The 22,388-nt window shown below is 38.8% G+C and overlaps 1 protein-coding gene across 2 annotated transcripts; it reads left to right on the forward strand.

The window, feature by feature from the left end:
- The first annotated feature begins 1,351 nt into the window (after positions 1-1,351).
- clcn7 (chloride channel 7) lies at positions 1,352-22,360 on the forward strand. 2 transcript variants are annotated; one of them, XM_023288181.3, is made up of 25 exons: positions 1,352-1,589; positions 3,050-3,127; positions 4,902-4,967; positions 5,544-5,609; positions 6,293-6,425; positions 8,282-8,391; positions 8,828-8,908; positions 9,378-9,440; positions 9,534-9,617; positions 9,852-9,945; positions 11,430-11,494; positions 11,717-11,833; positions 11,942-11,996; positions 12,900-12,960; positions 14,783-14,924; positions 16,047-16,140; positions 16,288-16,484; positions 16,650-16,701; positions 16,816-16,943; positions 18,118-18,203; positions 18,377-18,509; positions 19,681-19,740; positions 19,822-19,998; positions 20,090-20,170; positions 20,304-22,360. In XM_023288181.3, exons 1-25 carry the CDS (start codon positions 1,476-1,478, stop codon positions 20,388-20,390), a joined length of 2,424 nt encoding a protein of 807 aa, XP_023143949.1. In that variant the 5' UTR covers positions 1,352-1,475; the 3' UTR covers positions 20,391-22,360. The 2 variants fall into 2 exon arrangements, with proteins under 2 accessions (XP_023143949.1, XP_023143951.1); XM_023288183.3 differs by lacking the exon at positions 3,050-3,127.
- The last annotated feature ends 28 nt before the right edge of the window (positions 22,361-22,388 follow it).

Genomic DNA, 22,388 nt, shown 5'->3' on the forward strand with positions numbered 1-22,388 from the left:
TAATCTAATCTAATCTAATCTAATCTAATCTAATCTAATCTAAATGCTAACAACACTGTGAGCATGTTTGTAAGATAGTGTTTGCTTCTATTTATTAATTTTATCTAATATAATAATAAAAATTGTAGATAAAAAAGATTGATGTTCTAGATTATGAATATTTTTACAGTGGTAATGAGTAAGCCTGCATTTTGTAAATAATATTGGTAAAAATCCTTATATCTTGAGCATGTTAACATGTTAGCATTTAATAATACAAATATATATAATTCACAGTCATAGTCACATTAGGACCAATGTTATTATTATTATTATAGAATCTCCATGCACCTTAGGTAGTTCCATATAACTGTTTTCCTGCTATCTGTCAAACTCACTTTAAATCACTCCAATTCACTTTAAATTACCGTGCCTTGAAATGTGTGAATATTGTATATTGAATTTTAATTACATTTAGTATCAGAAGCGTTTTTTTAAAATACAGTATAGTATTGTATAGCAAGATTTTCAGAGTATATACTAAACTTTAATGTAAATGCCACTAACCTGCCTTTTTGTTATTTTATGTTGTATGTAAGCTGCTGAACACTTCAATTTCCCTCAGGATTAATAAAGTATCTATCTATCTATCTATCTATCTATCTATCTATCTATCTATCTATCTATCTATCTATCTATCTATCTATCTATCTATCTATCTATCTATCTATCTATCTATCTATCTATCTATCTATCTATCTATCTATCTATCTATCTATCTATCTATCTATCTATCTATATGTATGATTTTATTCTCTAGTACAATGTGCATTTAAAAAATATTTTATGTTTCTATTTCAATTTATATTTATATTTTTACGTCAATATTTCTACTCATGTTTATCTTGTATTTTTTCTACTGCTTAAATAAACTGTCAGTTAAGCATTTTTTCCTCAATAAATAGATAGCTAGATAGACCTTTACTGTCCCCCATATTTGTTGTCACAGGTACTGCCAGGTACATAAAAAAAAAACACATATCATGGACAATTGAGCACAGGACAATAGGACAACATACATGCTGGTGAGGAATGGGTGGGAGACACACTACCGGTGATCAAGAAAATGTTTCTAATTCTGGTTCTGAAATGCGGAACTGTATACATAATACATAATTTTCAAAAATTTTAAAAATTTGGGAAAAGAAAAGGTGTTATTCGAGAGAGACATTCAGTCAAGAAAGTAATATATTTTATACTGTAATATTACTTCCTTTTAGTTTTAAGTCTAGAAACAGTAAAACTACAAATCCCAGCATCCAATGCGCCTGACATTTATTTTTGGTCCTCCACGGGAGCCTTACATAGCGTCACGAGTTCCAGGAGTGATCATGGGGAGATGAGGAAGAATAACAGTGGTTAACCTGCAGCCGCCGCTGCAACTATTAATGAAGTGAGTTTTTCCACCGTTTGAGCGGCGACCTAGCGGGGCCACCATGGCGAACATCACCAAGAAAGTGTCGTGGTCCAGCCGAGCCGACGAGTCCGCGGCGGCAGGGGAGGCAACACCGCTGCTCAACGGCTCCGAGCAGCCGCAGCACTCCAGACAGGTACGGCTAGCATGGAAGCTAACCTGGGGGGCTAACCTGGAGGCTAACCTGGCCTCTCAGCTGTGACTGACGGGAACATGCTGTGTCACGTTTTTAGTAAGCACTATAAGGTTACGTTGAGTCATGTTTTTAAAACGCTGCATGAGTGCTTGCGGTGAGTTCAGTGCATCGTTCATTTTGGTTTGTTTTCACGTGTTATGGCTGGTTTGCAGTTAGTTGGGTACCATCAGATGCAACAACAAGCTTTGTAGGTGACTGAATGCTTCTGGAAGAAAGTAATCAAATTAGCGTTAATCACATCACGTCACGTACATTGATTCAATTTAGTTCATCTAGAAAAATAATCCAGTTATAGAGAGTTTTGCAAAGCCTTCCAATAGCTCGTTACTTCATTATTTACAAACATGTTGGAAATTAGAGAATATGATGGTGACACATGAGGTTACAAAGGGTCACAGCTAGTCTGTTACAGATAGGGGTGAATTTTAATCCTGCAGAAGGTGGCTTTTTGTATGTTTGACGTAATAGTGTTTTGTAATAAATATGACGCTCTAAATTCATGATATATATATGATATATATATACATGCACTACCGGTAAGAAGTTTGGAAAAATCTTCTCATTCAATGTTCTTTCTTTAATTATTTTCTACATTGTAGATTAATACTGAAGACATAAAAAATTCTAACAGAACACATACAGATTTATATTGTAAGCAAAAGAGTGTTAATCCTCAGTATTAATCTACAATGTAGAAAATAGTACAAATACATAAAAAGCACTGAATGCGAAGGTGTGTCCCAACTTTTGACTGGTAGTGTATATGTATGATATCTACAAATACAATGGCAAATCCAACTTCCCCTTTTCCTCCTAAGCAGCCACCAGGACTACTCAGTTCCGTCTTCCACATCACCACCAAAGGTGGAAGGAATTTAAATCCATTTCTTCTTTTATTATGTTCAAGTAGCTTTTTCTATTCATGAGTGTTTAACAAATTAAAGTACTTAAATGCTGTGTAGCAAAATACAGAGGCTGCCTAATTTCCAGGCATCAGAAAATATACAATTGTTGACACACTGACAGATATATATGTAAAAAAACAAAACAAAACAATGCACAGTGGTTTATCATTTTTTCATATTCCATTCTTTCGATTGACACAGTTTTTTTTAGTTAGTTTTGTCCTGTCAGCCTTTATAAATCACACAGACTGTAATATCATGGGTCTTTTTTATTCAAAAACATTGTGCTATAACTTTCATTTGACTCAAAAAAAGTAAAGTTATTTCTCCGCGAGTAAGGCTTTATTGTGTTCAAGTGGTCAGAAAAGCGTTGTGTCCGTTCCATGCCATGTGGGTTTCTTGTGCTTTTGGGACCTTTTATGATTTTGTGGATCTGTCTAACGTTAACACATCGTCCTGGACATTAGCCATATATATTTCTGTTGCTGTCTGTAGCTGTCTGGAGGAGGCAGTATATTTCAGATAGGCAGACTCAGCACGGTGGATTTGGAAGAGGAGATAACGTCAGAGGAGGTAAAGTCCGAGCTCCAAACGTCACCAACACACACTCTTTTTTGTCTATTGCTCCTAGCAATCAAGTCATTACTTCATTAGTAGTATTTTAGACTTTTAGATTAGAATAGTAGCACCCCACCTTCCAACAACCAAATCAACGAGGAACAATCCATTTGTGACTAATGTGACTCAGCCTCATGCACAAATGTCTTTTTATTACGGTTGAGCAGAGTTCATTTATCATGAAACGTTAAGGTTTGATTTGTGAACTGCAGCTTGAGATAAAGTTGAAGGTTCAGACAGTATTTCTTCTAAATGTGGCTGAACCCTAATCTGGAATATGACACAGAAATGACCAACTTGATGGCCAAAACTGGTCAGTGACAGCTGACTCATCCAGTTTGCATGGAAGATGTGTGGAAACTGTCTGGTGGTTTCCACTGTGATGCTGATATACTCGACCTTAATTATTACTTTAACAGATAAACTTTAGAGCAACAGACACACAAATTCTTCAGCTCACAGAAAGTTGTGAAACTTAACGATAAAAGCATTGAATTAGCTTAAGTCAGCATTGTAAAATTTTATTTGTATAGTTTGTACTGAAACGCTTACAAAAACACTTCCATAAAAATCACAGATGAACTAAATCCAGTATTTAAGATACAATCTGTGACCCAAGCAAACAAACAAATGCTTCAGGCCTAGAATCAGTGTTTAAAATCCCATTCAGGACCTTGTTACAGATGCTCGCCGTTTAGTCGTCACATCTGTTGCCTTGCGTGACAGAAGCCATCAGATTCAGCTCTGTTTTCACTGGCTGGTGGGAATGTGACTCCATGCATGTGATCTGCTTGATTTTTCTAAATAAAATTCATTCCAGTTTGTTTTGTTTGTGTTTATGCCAACGTACACTACCGTTCAAAAGTTTGAAGTCACTTAGAAATTTCCTTATTTTTGAAAAAAAAGCAGTTTTTGTCAATGAAGATAGCATTAAATGAATCAGAAATCCAGTCTAGACATTGTTAATGTGGTAAATGACTATTCTAGCTGGTGACGGATGATTTTTAATGAATTATCTACATAGGGGTACAGAGGAACATTTCCAGCAACCATCACTCCTGTGTTCTAATGCTACATTGTGTTAGCAAATGGTGTTGAAAGACTAATTGATGATTAGAAAACCCTTGTGCAGTTATGTTAGCACATGAATAAAAGCATGAGTTTTCATGGAAAACATGAAATTGTCTGGGTGACCCTAAACTTTTGAACAGTAGTGATTGTTTCTACATTTAGCGGCTGCTGTTACTGTACAGATGTGTGTCAGAGGTCCTGCTAACATCCTTGCATGTGGATTGGAAATGCAGCACATTTGTTTGTCTATGTGTAGCTCATAAGCGCCAGCGTTTCCTCCAAATGTTCTGCAGTAACACTAAAAATAAACTGTCATACTATACCACAATACCACCTCTTTCATAGCTTCAGTAAGATTTTTATACTAAATGCTCTGGAGGAAACGCTGCTGCCTTATTTCAGTCACCTGTCTCATTATTGATGCATTAATGTGCAAGTTAGATAAAGCTTGTCAAGCATGTCCTCTTGTTTTCCTTTCAAGTGTCTTTCTAGAGTGTGAAGATTTATAGTTTGAAATGCTTGTGAATAGTCCTGCACTGTCTGCTGTTTTCTTTGAACTGTTCGTTTCTGTCTCTCACATGATTCAGGTCAAAGTTCCTGAGACAGTGTTGGTGTAGTGACTTATGTTTTTTTTTTTTTATGTTTTTTCCCCCTGCAGGACTCTCTTAGGGGGCGGCCCAAAGAGATCCCACACAATGAGAAGCTGCTATCACTTAAATATGAGGTAAAATGGTGCACTCGAAAATCTGGATTACACTCAGTGACATTGTTTTAATTAGAGGTGTTACGTGATCATTTTTAGTGTACTACAGTGTGAAACAGACTGGTTTTGCTGAATAAAGTAACAGTCAAGCAGGGCTGAGTAATAAATCAATTTCAAAGCAACCTTGTAATGTTAAGTCAGTAAAGGATACCTGCCGTATAGTTGACTTGAGAGTAAATGGTTTTATAAATTCATGCCGTCCTTCTTGTGTGACAGTCTGACTATTCATAGTGTTCATGTGCATGTTTTAAATCTCTTTAAATCACATTAAAAATTGAAAAGAAGCTTGACTTTTAAAAACGGTTATGCTTTAAAAAAAACTGATCGCAATCGCAATATTTGTCAAATCATTCAGACCAAAACAGTAAAATGACTCGGTTCCACTAGAAAAATTGTATACACACGTTTTTAAGTTTTTTGTTTACCTGTTTATCTCAACTTTTCTCTCTTTTTTTAAATGAAGAAAAGCCTTTGTTGTATCTTTATTCGACTTGTTCATGTATTTTATTTGGACAAATGCTGTTTGTGCTATTCCAGAGTCTGGACTATGATAACATTGAAAACCAGCTGTTTCTTGAAGAGGAGAGGAGGATGAGTTATATGGTGAGTGCAGCAGGCCCTTCTGTTTTTACTCCACCAAGGAACGCAGTGGAGTTATGTAACGATCGGCATTCGTTTGTCCGTCTGTTTATCTGTCTGTTAGCAACGTTACTCAAAAATGGACTATTAGATTTGGATGAAATCTTCAGGTGAGGTCAGAAATGACACAAGGTGATTAGATTTTGGCAGTGATGCAGCTTATAGACTTTGTAAAGATTTCTGTATCATCACTGTAACCATGACAACAAGTGAACCCTACCTCAACTGCCTGCTGACGATGACATGATTGTAATCCTACTACAAATCGACCGCTGCGGACTTATCGGGACTTATCCATCGGAAATCATGCAAGGAACAATTGTTGTTTCAATGGGGTGTTTCCGAGCCCCATCGATTCCCGTCACCTGCTACATATTTAGGTCATGCAATTTGGTATCTGTACATAACGTACACATGCATAACAACATGCCTAACGCGCCTGTGCTCAGCGCAAGGTCATTTTTAATAAAAAATTTCGTCCGTCACAAATAATACGACTGAGCAGCCTTGGCGGAGCACTGCGCTCTCTGATTGCTTTTCTTGTTCTATGTATGAATTCCTTCTCCGTTGTTTGTTTCATCTCTATCTATTTTGACCAGCATCATTTCTCCTCCTCATGCTTCCCTTCTCTCATCTTGTGTCTTTAGGGTTTCCGCTGTCTGGAGATCAGTCGCTGGGTGGTCTGCGGTCTGATTGGCTTTCTCACTGGCCTCATCGCCTGCTTCATCGACATTGTGGTGGAGCAGTTGGCTGGGATCAAATACCAAGTGGTTAAAGAAAGTATCCTGAAGATTTGTACATGGTACACCTTCTCAGACCAGCTTCTTATCACCAGGCGGCGGAGGAAAACACCATACTGTCTGTTACGATGCTAATTCAGTGCTTCAGTCGAAGGCAATTACATTTCCTTTTTTGCCCAGTTCTGACTGGTGGCGATGTATTTGTTCTCGTCCTCAAACTGCATGGTTCACGGCTTGCTAATGACTTGAGTTTCACATGGCTAAAGTTTTTAATGGTGGTATAACTGCCTGGGGAGGAATGTCAGGATGGCATTATAATGCAGTGAGGACTGCACTTGCCTGTATAGTTAGGGAAGACTAAACAGATGCTCCACAACACAGAGAACCAGCTCCTCAGTACAGGACACAGCAGTTCACCTGCATCTAAAGGATAAGAGACACTCCTTAGAGCAGTGGTTCCCAACCTGTTTGGCTTGGAGCCCCCCCTATAAGCTGCACCCCAGCACCAGCGCCCCCCCAGCGCATCTCCCCCATCCCCCCGCCCTGCCCCAAAACCACCCCATAAGTACACTACAATACATTAGAGGGAAGTTATTGAATTGTATTACTAATAGAAAATTCCCTAAAATTATGAAAAACATTTTTTTATATCAAACCAAGAGTTGTACTCTGACGAGGAGGAGAGAGTTTATGACTGCAGTAAATTTGGTGACACTACAATGCATAAGAGTTAAGTATTGATTTTTTTTTTACTATAAAAAAAATCCTTAAAATTATGAAAAAATTTTTTTATATCAAACCAAGAGTTGTAGTATGACCAGCAGGAGTCAGTTGCTGGCTGCAGTAAATTAGTTGAATATTTGTCTGTCTTCGCTGTTTGCAGCTGTTTTGCATTTTGCAGACGGTCCCTGTTCACTCGTCTCACAGCCGGCTGCTCATAGACACCAATGTTATTTCTGCAGCTTGAAAGACAGATACTTTTAATTAAACTGGGCTTGTAGCACATTTTCTACCTTACAACGATGGGAAAGAGGCATTGTTTATGTTTAGACAACGTATATTTAATGAGCTATTGATGCCGGAAGTCTGAATTTGTGAATGTCTTTCCGACTTTACCAAACTGTGTTTTGTTTCCTGACGTCGCCGTAATTCGCTGGCTTCATGCTGTCATTTGCGAGCATTTCACCACAAATAACATAATTCTGTCTTGCCCTGTAATAAAACCAAATTTAAGGTAGCTCTGGAGGTATAGCTGGAGTTTTTAGGTACTGATGAATCTTCACCCGTTTTGCATTTTTCAGACACCGTTTCCATCAGTAATTTTACCTTTCGTTATGTGAGTTTCAGGTCTTTAATGAGTATTAACCAATGTGATATCAGAGTACTCCTAGTATCACATTAGAGGAAGCTTCTTGGATTAGAGATGATGTTTCTAAGAACCAAAAGGAGAAGTCCAGTTGCCTTCTGCTCAATACACTATATTGCATCCTCGTGTACAAAACTTAAAAGTAAGCATGAGTGGTTGAGGACGGAATTTCCATTGCGGAACTTTAGTTTTTCGTTATTCCTCCTGCACTGTACACAGTTGTTGGACAGTACTGAACACAGATTTCCTTCCTCATGCTCTTAATTATAAGAAGGAATGGCATGAAAATTTTTTGGAATTTATTTTGTTCGCCAAGTTATTATGCAATTTGTTTGAAAATAGTAGAATCCTGCCCTATCTGCAAGTGTATGATGGTTATTTATCTGGTCACTGATGATTATCTCAGTGCTGTTCATGTCCTCACTATGTGTCTGACTTAAACTTCACAACAGGCCACTAAAGAGTTAGATGAAGGTGCTTCAGGTGCTTTCAGGGCAACCAGACTCTTCCTTGACTCTGAACCTTCCCAGACATAGAAAAGTTTACGGAGGCGGGTGGACTGTCCATCTCTCTGATCCTCTGGGCCGTCCTCAACTTCACCTTCGTCATGGTGGGAGCTATCATAGTTGCTTTTTTTGAGGTAAGATTGAAAGCAGAAACATAGTTTGACCTTTTAGTGATTATTGTGACCTGCAGTTTTTGGTGGAATGATTTCAGTTTCTTCCACTTTTGTTTTTTGGAGCATTCCTCACGCGTGAGAGTGGATTTTGAAAAGAACCACTCACTTCCATCAAATAGAAATGCATACTTCTCTATTTGTGCTGTTATGGTTGACCACAGTTTGTCAGCTGTGAGAAATCCCAGTTGAGATGTTGTGGGTGACACTCATTTTCACATTTGCAAACAAGCTGATCAATGAAGTGGCTTAGTTTGTGAGTGAGATTAGTTCAGTTTCATTATGAATTGTGTGTCACGTCCACAGATTTAGTTGTGTAATGTTGAGTCACGTTTTCAATCATTCATCTTTTCCTTTATGATGTAACTCTTCTGCCTTCTCCCCCTTCTGTCTCCTCTAGCCCATAGCAGCAGGAAGTGGTATTCCTCAGATAAAATGTTACCTAAATGGAGTCAAGATTCCCAGGGTTGTACGACTCAAGGTATAGACATATAAAACACGCACACATTTATGTACAATACCGTTTAAAAGTTTGGGGTCACTCAGGCAATTTCATGTTTTCCATGAAAACTCACACTTTTATTCGTGTGCTAACATAATTGCGCATAAGACTTTTCTAATACTCAATGAGCCTTTCAACACCATTAGCTAACACAATGTAGCATTAGAACACAGGAGTGATGGTTGCTGGAAATGTTCCTCTGTACCTCTATGGAGATATTCCATTAAAAATCAGCTGTTTCCAGCTACAATAGTCATTTACCACATTAACAATGTCTACACTGGATTTGTCATTCATTTAATGCTATCTTCATTGAAACAATGCTTTTCTTTCAAAAATAAGGACATTTCTAAGTGACCTCAAACTTTTGAGCGGTAGTGCATGTGCTGGAATTACAGCTTTTAAACAGGAATTACCATCATGTCTTCACATTTTGTGTCCTCCACAGACACTGGTGATTAAAGTGTGTGGTGTTATCTGTTCGGTGGTTGGCGGTCTTGCTGTCGGGAAGGTAAACATGGGCCCATTTGAGTGTTTCACAAAATATGTAACATTTTTTTTGTTGTTTTAATTCCTTTCTTTCTTACTTCTTGTTTGCCCACAGGAAGGTCCCATGATTCACTCTGGTGCCGTTGTAGCTGCAGGAGTCTCCCAGGGCAGGAGCACCTCTTTAAAGAGAGACTTTAAGGTCAGAGAGCTTGCTACTCCATAGGAAGCCGTATTGGATTCCAAGCATATTTGTCCTTTTAATTGCATGTACTTTGTTATACACACTACCCTGTATAGTACACCATGTACCATTCCTTAGCTCTAAACAGTACTGTCAATATGTTAAGCAGTCTTATGTGCTGTTGATCTGTCTGAGCACATTTAACTAGAGTGTTTTTGAGAATCATCAGTAAGTGTGCGTATGTGTTTGTAGATCTTTGAATACTTCCGGAGAGACACAGAAAAAAGGGACTTTGTTTCTGCTGGAGCTGCTGCTGGAGTTTCTGCTGCTTTTGGAGCACCAGTTGGTAAAAATACAACAATCCTGGCAAAGCACAGTGAAAATGTGCTTTGTTATTAATCTGCTTTTGTTGTACAGGCATTTTAGCTGCTGTAAAGCCAGCTGCACAACAGCGTGGCTACATGGCAAAAAACCAAAAGCAAAAAACTTTGAAAACCTGTAAGTTAAGACAGAGAGAACTTTACTTTTCTTACCTTAATGGATACTGCTAAAAGGGCATCCGTGCATGTGCACATTTGTCTTGAACAGGGCTCGTGTCACCATCCTGCAGGATATTTTCAGCTTTAAAAACAGCCTGGAAAATAAAGCCTTCATTTTGTTTCCCTCAAAGTCATTTATTAGAAGGGATTAAGAAGTCATGTGTTTAGGAAGGTCATAATAATAGGTCTGTAGTCAATAAAAGAAAATCTTAGTTGACTGAAATCGTAGCAACCCTTTAACCAATTGATTTGTTACCAGGGAGATAAAAATCTGCACATTATCTCTGGTTTAACGAAATTAGCCACAGTGCCCTGAGTGAACTCTGCATGCTAAATGAATTATAAACAAACATAAATAGCTCGTATTTGCAGAATATTAAGTAAGTTTGACGGGGCGCCCGTATAGCTCAACGCGTTGAGCGGGCGACCCATGTACAGGGGCTGGTCCCCGACGCAGCTGGCCCGGGTTCGATTCCCGCTCGCGGCCCTTTGCTGCATGTCTTCCCCTGACTCTTCTCCTGTTTCCTGTCTCTCTCACACTGCACCTATCCAATAAAAGCCGATAAAAGGCCAAAAAAATAACTTTAAAAAAAAAAAAAAAAGTAAGTTTGACGTAGTTATTCCACAGTTTCCAGCATGCTGTAATTTTTCAGTTTTGATAAGAGAGAAGGCTTCACAAACTGGTCTGGGTGTAGCAGCTGAAACCTAAACAGCTGCTAGCCGTTTTATAATAGCCATTATAAAACAATTCTAGTTCAAACACATTGAAATGTGCTAATTCTTATATGTTCGCACTCAAAGCCTCATATGTTGGCGGAACATCCTAAGTCAGAAAACTAACCTAGTATTATTAGATGATACCCCATGGTAACAGTGGTGATTGTTGGGCTGTGATATTCCAAACCATCTGTTTTAACACACTGCAGCACTGACAGCTTCTTTGACATGGTGTCAGTTAGCATGGAGCTAGTTGATAAATGCTAGCTGTGTGGGATAAAAGCGGCTTTATTCATATGGAGGCAGTTTTCATGCTTCACAAACCGTGTCTCAATCTGTTGTGTGTTGCCGTCGTCATGTGACAAGAGTGCTGTTACACTTACATGACCCCGGTGAATGCTTGACTCCTCCTGCGCACCAACAACTCAACCCACTGTGAGGAGGATGTCATGTGATGGTACCTGCTCACTTAGCATCCGATAAAAATCACCAGACATGTCATAAGTGGGTCAGATGTTTCAGTTCCTGTACTACTGCAGTTTTTTGACAGTGATTGTCTCTCTTTGGTCGACAGGCGGTGTTTTGTTCTCTCTGGAGGAGGGAGCTTCCTTCTGGAACCAGATGCTGACATGGAGGATAGTAAGTCATGTGGTCCAGTTTTTAGCACCATAATAAAATCACTTTTTATGATTATAAAATGGGCTTCCAGTAAATTCTACTTCTCTCTACAAGAAGAGAGAACAAGACAAAAACTGATATAGAAATGCTTTTGCATCCCCTGTACTTCTTCTTAATTTTTTTAATGTTTGTCCTCCCCTTTTTCCTTTCTCATCTCCTTCTCTCTTTCTTTCTCCCCTGCAGTTCTTTGCCTCCATGATCTCCACCTTCACTCTGAACTTCTTCCTCAGTATCTATCACGCAAATCCAGGTGACCTTTCCAACCCAGGTCTCATCAACTTTGGACGCTTTGAAGGCGACGTGAGAAACTCAAATATATTATATTTTTTAGTGTCCAGACTTACATTGTTTTTTTTAAGTGAATGCAAAAGATGTTGTGTAATGTTGTCCTTTTTTTGTTTTTTCCAGAGTGTGACCTACAACCTCTATGAAATCCCCTTGTTCATCGCTATGGGAGCTATAGGTAACAGCTGATTTTTGTTTTTAGAGATATGCATGAGCCTTCACATGGTGCACCACGTTCCTTGGCAGAGTGATCAGATTTTATTACTCCGCCAAGGAACACGGTGGAGTTATGTGACGATCGGTGTTGGTTTGTCTGTCTGTCTGTCTGTTAGCAACATTACTCAAAAACAGATGGATTTGGATGAAATTTTCAGGGAAGGTCAGAAATGACACAAGGACCAAGTGATTAGACTTTGGCAGTGATGCAGCTTATAGTCTGATCCACTGATTTGTTAAAAATTTCTGTATCATTGTGAGATAGCGGCACAGCGTCACTGTAACCATGACATCAAGTGAACACTGCGTCAGCTGCCTGCTGACGATCACATGATTGTGATCCTACTACAAATCCACTGCTGCGGACTTCTCGGGACTTATCCATCGCAAATGATGCAAAGAACAACTGATTAAACTGTGGGGATGTTTCCGAGTTCCATCAATTCCATATTCCAAACATATTTAGGTCACGTGATTCAGTATCCATACATAAAGAACACATGTATAACACACACCTGTGCTCAGCTCAAGATCATTTTGTTTGTGGGTACATCTACATTAAATGGACACATTCTATGTTGCAGTGATTTCTGATCATCAGTATCTAATAAAGAAATGCTGGATTTCTAAAAAAATGCTGCATTTCTGACAATGCCGTGTGGGGGAATGAACAGCCTTGGCGGAGTACTGCGCTCTCTGAGTGCTTTTCTTGTACTGATGAAGGCCATTATTAATACAGTGCAGGTATTTCTGCATTGTTGCAAAGATACAGGGACATTTAAAAGGTTTTTCTCTTCTTTCTGTAATTTTAACACATCAACTCATGCATGTGTGTTTTCTATTTTTTTATTTCTTTCTATTGCAGGTGGATTGTTAGGAGCACTCTTCAATGTTCTCAACTACTGGCTGACCATCTTCAGGATTAGGTAAGGTTTAGAAAGGGATCAAATACATAAAACATTGTCATCAGCGTGGGAAGGTTCAGGCATGAAGACATGCTTTGTATGTTTAGCGTGCCAGCAAAAACAAATGTGTGTTGCCTGTCAAAAGCAGGGTGGAGCGCAAGATGAGGAAGTTTTCATGGCAATACTTAAAACTGTGTCTCTGAATGTGAATGTCTTGTGAATAAAGCATGTAATAATAGTCACAGCTGAACAGGTACGACTACTGAAAGACTAATTGTTCGAGGTTGACTTCTGCTAAGACAAATGTTTCCTGCTTCATGGTCTGGAACTGGCTTTTATATACTGTATGTTCATAGTTCAGGATAATGATGTTGTCACGCTGCTTTATAGTTATTTTAAAAATTTGATCAACCATACACAATTTAGTAGTTCATAATACTTTATAATATCTAAGTGAATTGTAATGATAGTCTAATTAATCAGCTCCTATATTGTAAAGCAAATGCTTCACAAAACAGGAAAAGACTTGCAAAATTGCAGTGCAAATTTTGTTGTCCTGTTAATGCTACGTTAAGTTATGGACCTATATATTGGGTTTGGAAAAATGACATGAAAGGAATTATTTTGTTTGCATTTGCTACCTTTACCTGTCATTTAATGATGTCAGTAATCTGACTTTGCCTACTCAAACATGTGTTTTGCCTACTCAGTCAAAAGCTGTGATTATTTTTTTTCTTTTGTTGAGCAGATGGAAAAATCAGAAAAGGAATTTCAGAACTTCTTTCTGAGTGATCAGCATACAGCCAACCTATAAAGTCTTCTCCAGCAAAGTTTCTCAGAGCATGCAAATCAAACTAAAATAACGCAACAAACATTGTCACAGAGCTCGTGAACAATCATACACTTCAATGTATAATCTGCTTTAACTCGTATGGATTGGACCAAAATAATGTTCTAATCTACCTCTATAACATCTATACCGAGTTGTCCTCCATTTTACAACAGGCTAGGAATGGCCTTGTTCAGAATATACTTTTCTAGGAAATCTGTGCTCAAATGGATTAATAAATGCTTAGTTACTGTCTGAAGATGAGCGCTGTATCATTCTCTCAAGGTCAGCCTTTTCATGGCTTCCTAAACGTCATATTATGATAGCAAGTGGAGGATGAAGTTGGTTTCTTGTGTCCCACATCTGGTCTGATGTTTATGGGTGCCTGTGCTTTGTTGGATGTAGCTGATAAAATTGGGCACTGGTGCCAGTTTGATGTGATTGCTGTCTTAATACTAGGTCCTGAACAAAGGTGGAATTCTAAAAATAAAGTGGGCTATCAACTTACTGAAACTAGTCTAGTGAGGTATTAGGGTTGAGAATCTAGGTTACACCATTGTATGGAGTATAGAAAGATGTAGGGGTACTTGAAACATGTAGTTGTAATATTAAGTGTAGCTTTGGTCTGGTAAGAGTTTTTTTAATCATTCATGAATAAGATGATACAAAACATTTGTTCAGTGCATCATATTTATTACCTGTCAGGTCAGTCTTGTTTCTAAAAATACCATCTGTTGCCCGACACAGTGAGCGAGACAAGGAAGTCTGTATTTGTGTCACATTTCACAACAGTAAATCCACTTGACATTTATAGTCAGTCGCCCGAAGACACACAATGGCAGATTTGGCAGAGAAGCTTCGTGTTTTCACTGGGCTGTTTTTACAGCACTCAAGGTTGCCATTTCACATGGGGAAAGTCCGCACTGAGGTCAACATTTTTACACTGAGTGGTAGACTAAAGACTACAGAATAGAAAATGTCAAACCTGAAGGCTCTGTGATTTATGTGCATTAGATACGTTCATCGGCCGTGCTTGCAAGTGATGGAGGCCATGCTGGTTGCTGCGGTGACCGCAACGGTGTCATTCACTATGATCTACTTCTCCAATGACTGTCAGCCTCTGGGGCCAGAAAGCACTGAGGAGTATCCACTGCAGGTACCAAACACCTCCCACATCTCTGTCAGCTGACTGAAAACAATGTCTGGCCCACTTTTCTTAATTTTTTATGATGTATAATAAAACTAAAGCTAGGTTACATGGTGCCAAAAGCACAGTTGGGCATCATTACAATTTTCAGATGGCTTGTGGTTGAAACATATGAGATCATAATGGCCAGATGCGGATACATAGGCCCTTGTCATAGTGATGATGGTGCTTCAGATTTAGTTTTATTGCCAAGTAAGTTTTGACATGTGAGGAATTTGATGTTGTGTTCTGTTGCATAACAGAGAACAATGACCACATTGTTTAAAGAAGGATAAATAGATTTTATAAAGCACGTGTTGTTAGTGTTGCAAGACAAGTATTTTTTATACCCGTTTAGTTTTAGTGAGCTGTGCTGCCATCAATATCGTAAATGACAATGTCGCCAAAAGATCTGAGAAGAGGACAACATTTTGATATTTATGGTGCTCAGAAGATGAATCCTCATGACTTCAGTGGTTTTATTTTGTAGTCCGATATTCTGTCAGGTGTATTGAATGGATTGAATAACGTTTGTTTTGGACAAATCATCTTGAGAATGAACATTAATAATTTTGATGATCCCTCGTGCCAGTATTGGGTAAAAATGTTTTCTAAAGGGCCTCAGAGGTGCATTTAAGTATAATGCTAATTGGGAAATGTTAGCCTGCAAAGACACTGAACTACACTGGTGAATGCGGTACACCGTGTTAACATGCTAAGTTAGCGTTTAGGTCAAAGTAGCTAACTTAGTAGCCTCGCAAAGGCTGCAGACGCTTGTTCAAATAATAGAGGCAATGTTATATTTAAATTCCAAATACTGCATCTGCAGCTAACTAGTTTTAAAAGAGTTTGTTTTGACATATGTAAATACTCAGAATGCAGAGAGACGCCACATGTGACATTTTAACGTTTAATTTTGGGCTTCACATTAACAACAAATATAATTTCTTGATCTGTATTATTCCAAATGCCCTGTACTTTGCTTTTGTATGACAGCTGGAAGAAACATGCAGAAGTTTTTCCGAAGACAAGAGAGAGGAAATGCTTTGCGTCTCTTTGTCTTGTTAATAACTTCTCTGTTTCCTGTTCTAGTTGTTCTGTGCAGATGGGGAATATAACTCCATGGCAACAGCCTTCTTCAACACTCCAGAGAGAAGCGTTCGTAGTCTCTTCCACAATCAGCCAGGTACATCTATGCATACTTCAGTACTAAACGGTATAGCACCACTCACTCATACAAGCCAGTGCAGCTGGCGGCCAGGTCTATAGAGAACACTTGTGAAAAGAATATGTGCTTACTTATAATTTCCTGTCATTTTTTTGTGTTTTAAAGGAACCTACAATCCTCTGACGCTGGGTTTGTTCACTCTGACCTACTTCTTCCTGGCGTGTTGGACCTATGGCCTGGCCGTCTCTGCTGGAGTCTTCATCCCATCTCTTCTGATAGGAGCAGCCTGGGGGAGGCTCTGTGGGATCCTGCTGGCCTCCATCACCTCCACCAGCTCCGTTGGTGCACAACACAGCAGCACGGTATTAATTAATATTATTAAACATTCAGATATAGATATTGTCTCCAAGTTACTTTTTTTGATGTTATTTAATCTGGATTCATTTTTTGCATTCATTTTTCAGTAGAGATTTTTTTTAATTGAACTAAACAAACAGGCCTGATGCTAAGACTTACTGTTTTGTTAGATCTGGGCTGACCCTGGGAAATATGCCTTAATTGGAGCTGCGGCTCAGTTGGGTGAGTAATTCTATCCATTTGTCTTTATTGTGTACTTTCAAATAAACAAATCAACTTTATTGTAACACATGTTTTGTTAATAGTAATAATATCGTCATGCACTTTTCTCCCCAGGTGGCATCGTGAGAATGACTCTCAGTTTGACTGTCATCATGGTGGAGGCAACAGGAAATGTCACATACGGCCTTCCCATCATGCTCGTCCTCATGACTGCCAAGATAGTAGGAGATTACTTTGAAGAGGTGAGTGAAGAGGCCGGGACTCACACTCAAACTTGTGTCCCATTGTCCTGATTTTATACCAGGGATTTCCCAACAGAACAAAAAGGAACAAAAACACACATTTTTTCATGTGTCGTGCACATAAGCTGCATTGCTGGACAACAGTATGGAGATACACAGACTCAGTGACAGACTGACTTCATCCCATCTCCACACTAAGGCACTAGTTCTCTGTAAAAGTGACAAACTGATGGACACTACTGTGCCACAGCTTTATGCAGTGAGAGAATGAAGGAGCTACTTACAGCTGCAAAAAATAGGTTACCCCTGATGGCGGTGAAAGAGCTCAGGAGAGCTGTGGAAAACAAAAGACACTATCAAATTTAATTTGCAGTGTTACACCGAGCCTAGGGGTTACTTGAACGCAACATGAAATGCTATCCTTCACAGGTCTGAAGCAGCCACACAGAACAAGAATAATTTATTTACAATAAATGTGATATGATAAACAAAGGTTGTGGTTAACAAAAACAAATCAGTGTTGATTTATAAATTAAATTAAGAGTGATCTCTACGCCAAAATAACAAACAAAACCACACTATTCTTTGGGAATCTGACTTGCCTAACAAAGTAAAAGGGATAAAATTTAACACAAAGTCCTCCTCCCTCTCTAACTTAAACAGGAGAAAATGAGTTCAACAAAAAGTAGCAGCTCACTCCATACGTCTACCACAGTACTTTCTTTTACTGTACAAAGAACTATGCCTGAGCTATGTGTTCCGGCTGGGATGGAGTGAAGGATGGCCCGCCCATCTGACCCTCTCTGACTTCTGGCAGCTTCATCCTTCCACCTTAACTACCGCTTTCTTTGGTAGCTCGACCAATCCTGCCGTCGATACGGCGCAGCCCTATTTGAATATTAAATAGGCACAGACAGGAAGCACACAGAGGAGAGGAAAACTACACACATATACGACTACAGTTGTAACAGCAGTGTTGTTTAAAGGTCACAGGTTGGTTGAGGTCTGCCAGCACAAATAGTATGTTTTACTGTTAGTCTCTTGGACTAAATTTATGTTAATTTTTTTGCACAGGAACTGCAAATGAGTGTCATACAAGTATGTAGTAAATGCTATATGCAGTTATATGGAACTGGGGCACCTGTGCTGTCTATAACTACTTTTCCTGCTTTAGGGCTTGTATGACATTCACATCAAGCTACAGAGTGTTCCCTTCCTGCACTGGGAGGCTCCTGCCACCTCCCACTGGCTGACTGCCAGGTATGTCCTGCTAGACTTGTTGTTGGCTGAGTCTTTTTTATTGAAGGGCCCTTGAGATCATGTCTGAAACATCCAACACCACGAATTAATGTCATTCTGTTTAGTTTTTCATCTCGATTCATTTCCACCTCTTGTCACCTTTGTTCTCCTTGCTGTCTCCACTCACAATCTAGAGAGGTGATGAGTTCTCCAGTCACCTGTTTGAACAGGATAGAGAAGGTGGGAACCATCGTCGACATCCTTAGCAACACATCAACCAATCACAACGGCTTCCCTGTCGTCGTGCAGGTTCCTGGGAGCGATGAGGTACTGTTTTATTGTACGATTGGCTTCTGTCAAAATGTGTGTTTTGGGGCTTAAAGTGTAGATTGACTGTGAAACAACCTTTTTGATGACAAACCGTCATGCTGCTATTTCAAGTGCAGGTGCAACTGAGTTTGATAGCAGAAAATAACAATAGAAATTACAGCAAATTGCACAAGTAAGTATAAAACATAAACAAAAAATATAGTTTTCGTGTGTCTCAGTTATGCAGGTTTGTGATAGTAAAGAGGTACTCGGGCCGATTTTGATCAATAATCAACAGTTGTTAAGGGAGAAATCTTTTAGACGCAGACACTGTATGCATAGCAATAAAGGGAAACAAATTCTCATTGGTCGGACAATTGCTGGTGTTTCTTTCTTAAGGAGTAAGTGCTGCATCAATAGTCTTCCAGGATTATTCCATTATTTTTGACAGTCAAAGGAACAAACTACTCCTTTGCTGAATATTTATTGGGGTTGGTTCCAACCTAATTGAAAACACATGAAAGAAGACATTGAGGTGGCTGCATTTGGTTAAAACGAGTGACTGAAAAGTCAAGTGCAAACTCTGAAAACAGCAGTTTGCACATCACAGCTCAGCAACCAACTTGGCATATCATTTCAGAACAGCAGGCTAACTTGTTTCTGTTATATTTCTCAATATATACACTGCCGTTCAAAAATCTGGGTTCACTGAGAAATGTCCTTATTTTTGAAAGAAAAGCAATTTTTCAATGAAGATAACATGAAATGAATGATAAATTCAGTGTAGACATTGTTAATGTGGTAAATGACTATTGTAGCTGGAAACGGCTGATTTTTAATGGAATATCTCCATAGGGGTACAGAGGAACATTTCCAGCAACCATCACTCCTGTGTTCTAATGCTACATTGTGTTAGCTAATGGTGTTGAAAGGCTAATTGATGATTAGAAAACCCTTGTGTAATTATGTTAGCGCATGAATAAAAGTGTGAGTTTTCATGGAAAACATGAAATTGTGTGGGTGACCCCAAACTTTTGATCAGTTGTGTACCTTCACCAATCAACTGGTTGAACAGTACGTATAAACACGAGACTCGTCACTGGGATGGGATTTTCCTTTAAACTTGATTGGCAATACAAACAGACACTAGTTTTCTGTAATTAATCACGCCCTCTTTCATCCTTCTCAGCCAGCGAAACTCTGTGGCCTCATCCTTCGTTCTCAGCTCATTGTTCTTCTCAAGCACAAGGTAACATCAGTGATTTCAGATACATTATTGTGATAATTCAAACAGAATCAGTCACTGTTGGTTTCTGCTCTGTCCTGGCAGGTTTTTGTCGAGCTAGCCCGATCCCGGTTGACCCGGAGGAAACTCCAGCTAAAAGACTTCAGAGACGCCTACCCTCGATTCCCCCCGATCCAGAGCATCCACGTCTCCCAGGATGAGAGGGAGTGTATGATGGACCTCACTGAGTTTATGAACCCAACGCCTTACACAGTACCACAGGTAACAGACACACTCTCTTAATCAACTGTTTTCAGGTTTGTTTGTGATGTTTTGTACGGATGAAGTTGAACTTGAAGTGTTTTGTTCACAGGAAACGTCTTTGCCTCGTGTGTTTAAGTTGTTCCGAGCTCTGGGGCTCAGACACCTGGTGGTAGTCGATGATGAGAACAGGGTAAGAGCTTGTGATATTGTGTTTTATAGACCCATGTGGCCTCTTCTTACCTATCAGATTAATGCTAGTAAATCCTGTGATAATGACGACTATTGTTCTGATGTACCATTTTTTGGCTCTTGACGCTCTGCAGGTGGTTGGACTGGTGACCAGGAAAGACTTGGCCAGATATCACCTGGGCAAACATGGACTGGAGGAGCTTCAGCTGGCCCAGACATAGTACACAGACACACACAAACACACACATATAGACTATGGCCACCTATTGCCTCAGAAGCTGTTGACCACCAGCTATGCAGCCCACAAGGAGGTCTCTCTCTTTTCTTTAAATATTTATTAAAAATAACTGCCCTTCTAATAAATCTGACTGAAATTCCTCTGATGTGTTATTTGTCCAAGACTTTTATAATTATTCACCAGTTTATCATGAAGCAACAAACAATACTTTATTAGATTTTTTTTTTCTTTTGGCTGTGTCTTTCACTTTTACTGTATTTTATCTGGAACAGTGAAGTCAGAATGAAAGGATCACTTAACATTTCAACCAGGCTTACCAACAGTTTGATCTGCTGGTAAACGGAGAACTTTCTGCTTTGTTTTGTTCACAAAAACCTTGACACATACACTACCGTTCAAAAGTTTAGGGTCACTTAGAAATGTCCTTATCTTTGAAAGAAAATCAGTTTTTTTATTTTTTTCAATGAAGATAACATTAAATTAATCAGAAATCCAGTGTAGACATTGTTAATGTGGTAAATGACTGTTCTAGCTGGAAATGGTTGATTTTTAATGGAATATCTCCATAGGGGTACAGAGGAACATTTCCAGCAACCATCACTCCTGTGTTCTAATGCTACATTGTGTTAGCTAATGGTGTTGAAAGGCTAATTGATGATTAGAAAACCCTTGTGTAGTTATGTTAGCACATGGATAAAAGTGTGAGTTTTCATGGAAAACATGAAATTGCCTGAGTGACCCCAAACTGTTAAACGGTAGTGTCTGTTGTTGGTCCTGTTGTGCCTCCTCACCATCATTTTAACAGTTTGTATGAAGTTTTGGAGATACTATGGTAATGCAGTGACACATGAATAACAGACTAAAGGTCCAATGTGAAGGATTCAAGGGATTTCTATGAGCAGAAGTGAATTATGTTTTCATCAGTGTATAATGACCTGATAATAGGAATGGCCATGTTTCTACTGTAACTCAGAGTGGACCAAAAAAAAAAAAAACACTGGCTCCAGCAAGAGTTTTTTTGAGGTTGTCCACTGTAGGTTCTTCTACATGCTTAGAGGCAGACTGTGAGTCGAGAGGTATTCAGTTCAGTAGATGCAACTAAATCCTGCACACCGGACCTTCTAATTACATTTTAAAATGGGTGAGATTGGTGCTTTTCATGTTTTGCTATTGAACAACATGAGACATTTAAAGGGGTTGGCTCTCATAAACAGATGTTTAGTGGGTGTTCATATTAAAGAGTTGGTTTGTATCACATTCAGTGAACAAATCAGGTTTGCCATGTTTGTGTAGTTTTGCACTGAACGAATGCTCTTATTTATTGTTGATGTTGAATGCTTGTTTTAATTTAAAGTGTATGGATTGGGCTGATGTGTGGTCAAAATTTAGGTTTTATGCCCCATTACTAAGCAAAAGAGTTCCTGTTTGTTTTTGGGTAAAAGCGAGAAAATTGATTGTCTACCCAGAGACAAAGGCAGATCCTTCCTCCCTCTCTGTCAGTTTTATTATATATAAATATTTGTACTACAGTCGGTACATACCAGACTGCTACTCAAAAATATGAACGTTTTTTTAATCACCTTCAAAGTTTTGCACTTTGACCTGCTACTGAAAAGTCTCTGTTTGTTGAGATGTACCCACAAGTGTCCCTCATGAAGCTCTATATGAATGTAAACTGTTGTTCACCACATTTGTTCTGTTCAAACGAATCAGTTTACCTTAGCTTTTCCCTGGCAGGGACACTAATTAATTCTTCAGTTGGTTTGTAAATCTAACATTTCTTCAATTCTCAGTGTTAATTTTTTGTGCATTTCTTTGGTTTTACATTTTGATTTTGTTCCCCGTTTGGTCTTTGTTTCGTTGTACAGTTCTACGTGGAAAAATGTCAACTTGTCTCTATTTTTTAACCACTGGATAAACTTTTTGTGAATTAATAAAGTTGAAATGTCTCTATTGTTGTAGTATTTGTTTGTGTGTTTGA

The sequence above is a fragment of the Amphiprion ocellaris genome, chromosome 19, assembly GCF_022539595.1.
Source record: "Amphiprion ocellaris isolate individual 3 ecotype Okinawa chromosome 19, ASM2253959v1, whole genome shotgun sequence".
NCBI classification, from domain to species: domain Eukaryota; kingdom Metazoa; phylum Chordata; class Actinopteri; family Pomacentridae; genus Amphiprion; species Amphiprion ocellaris.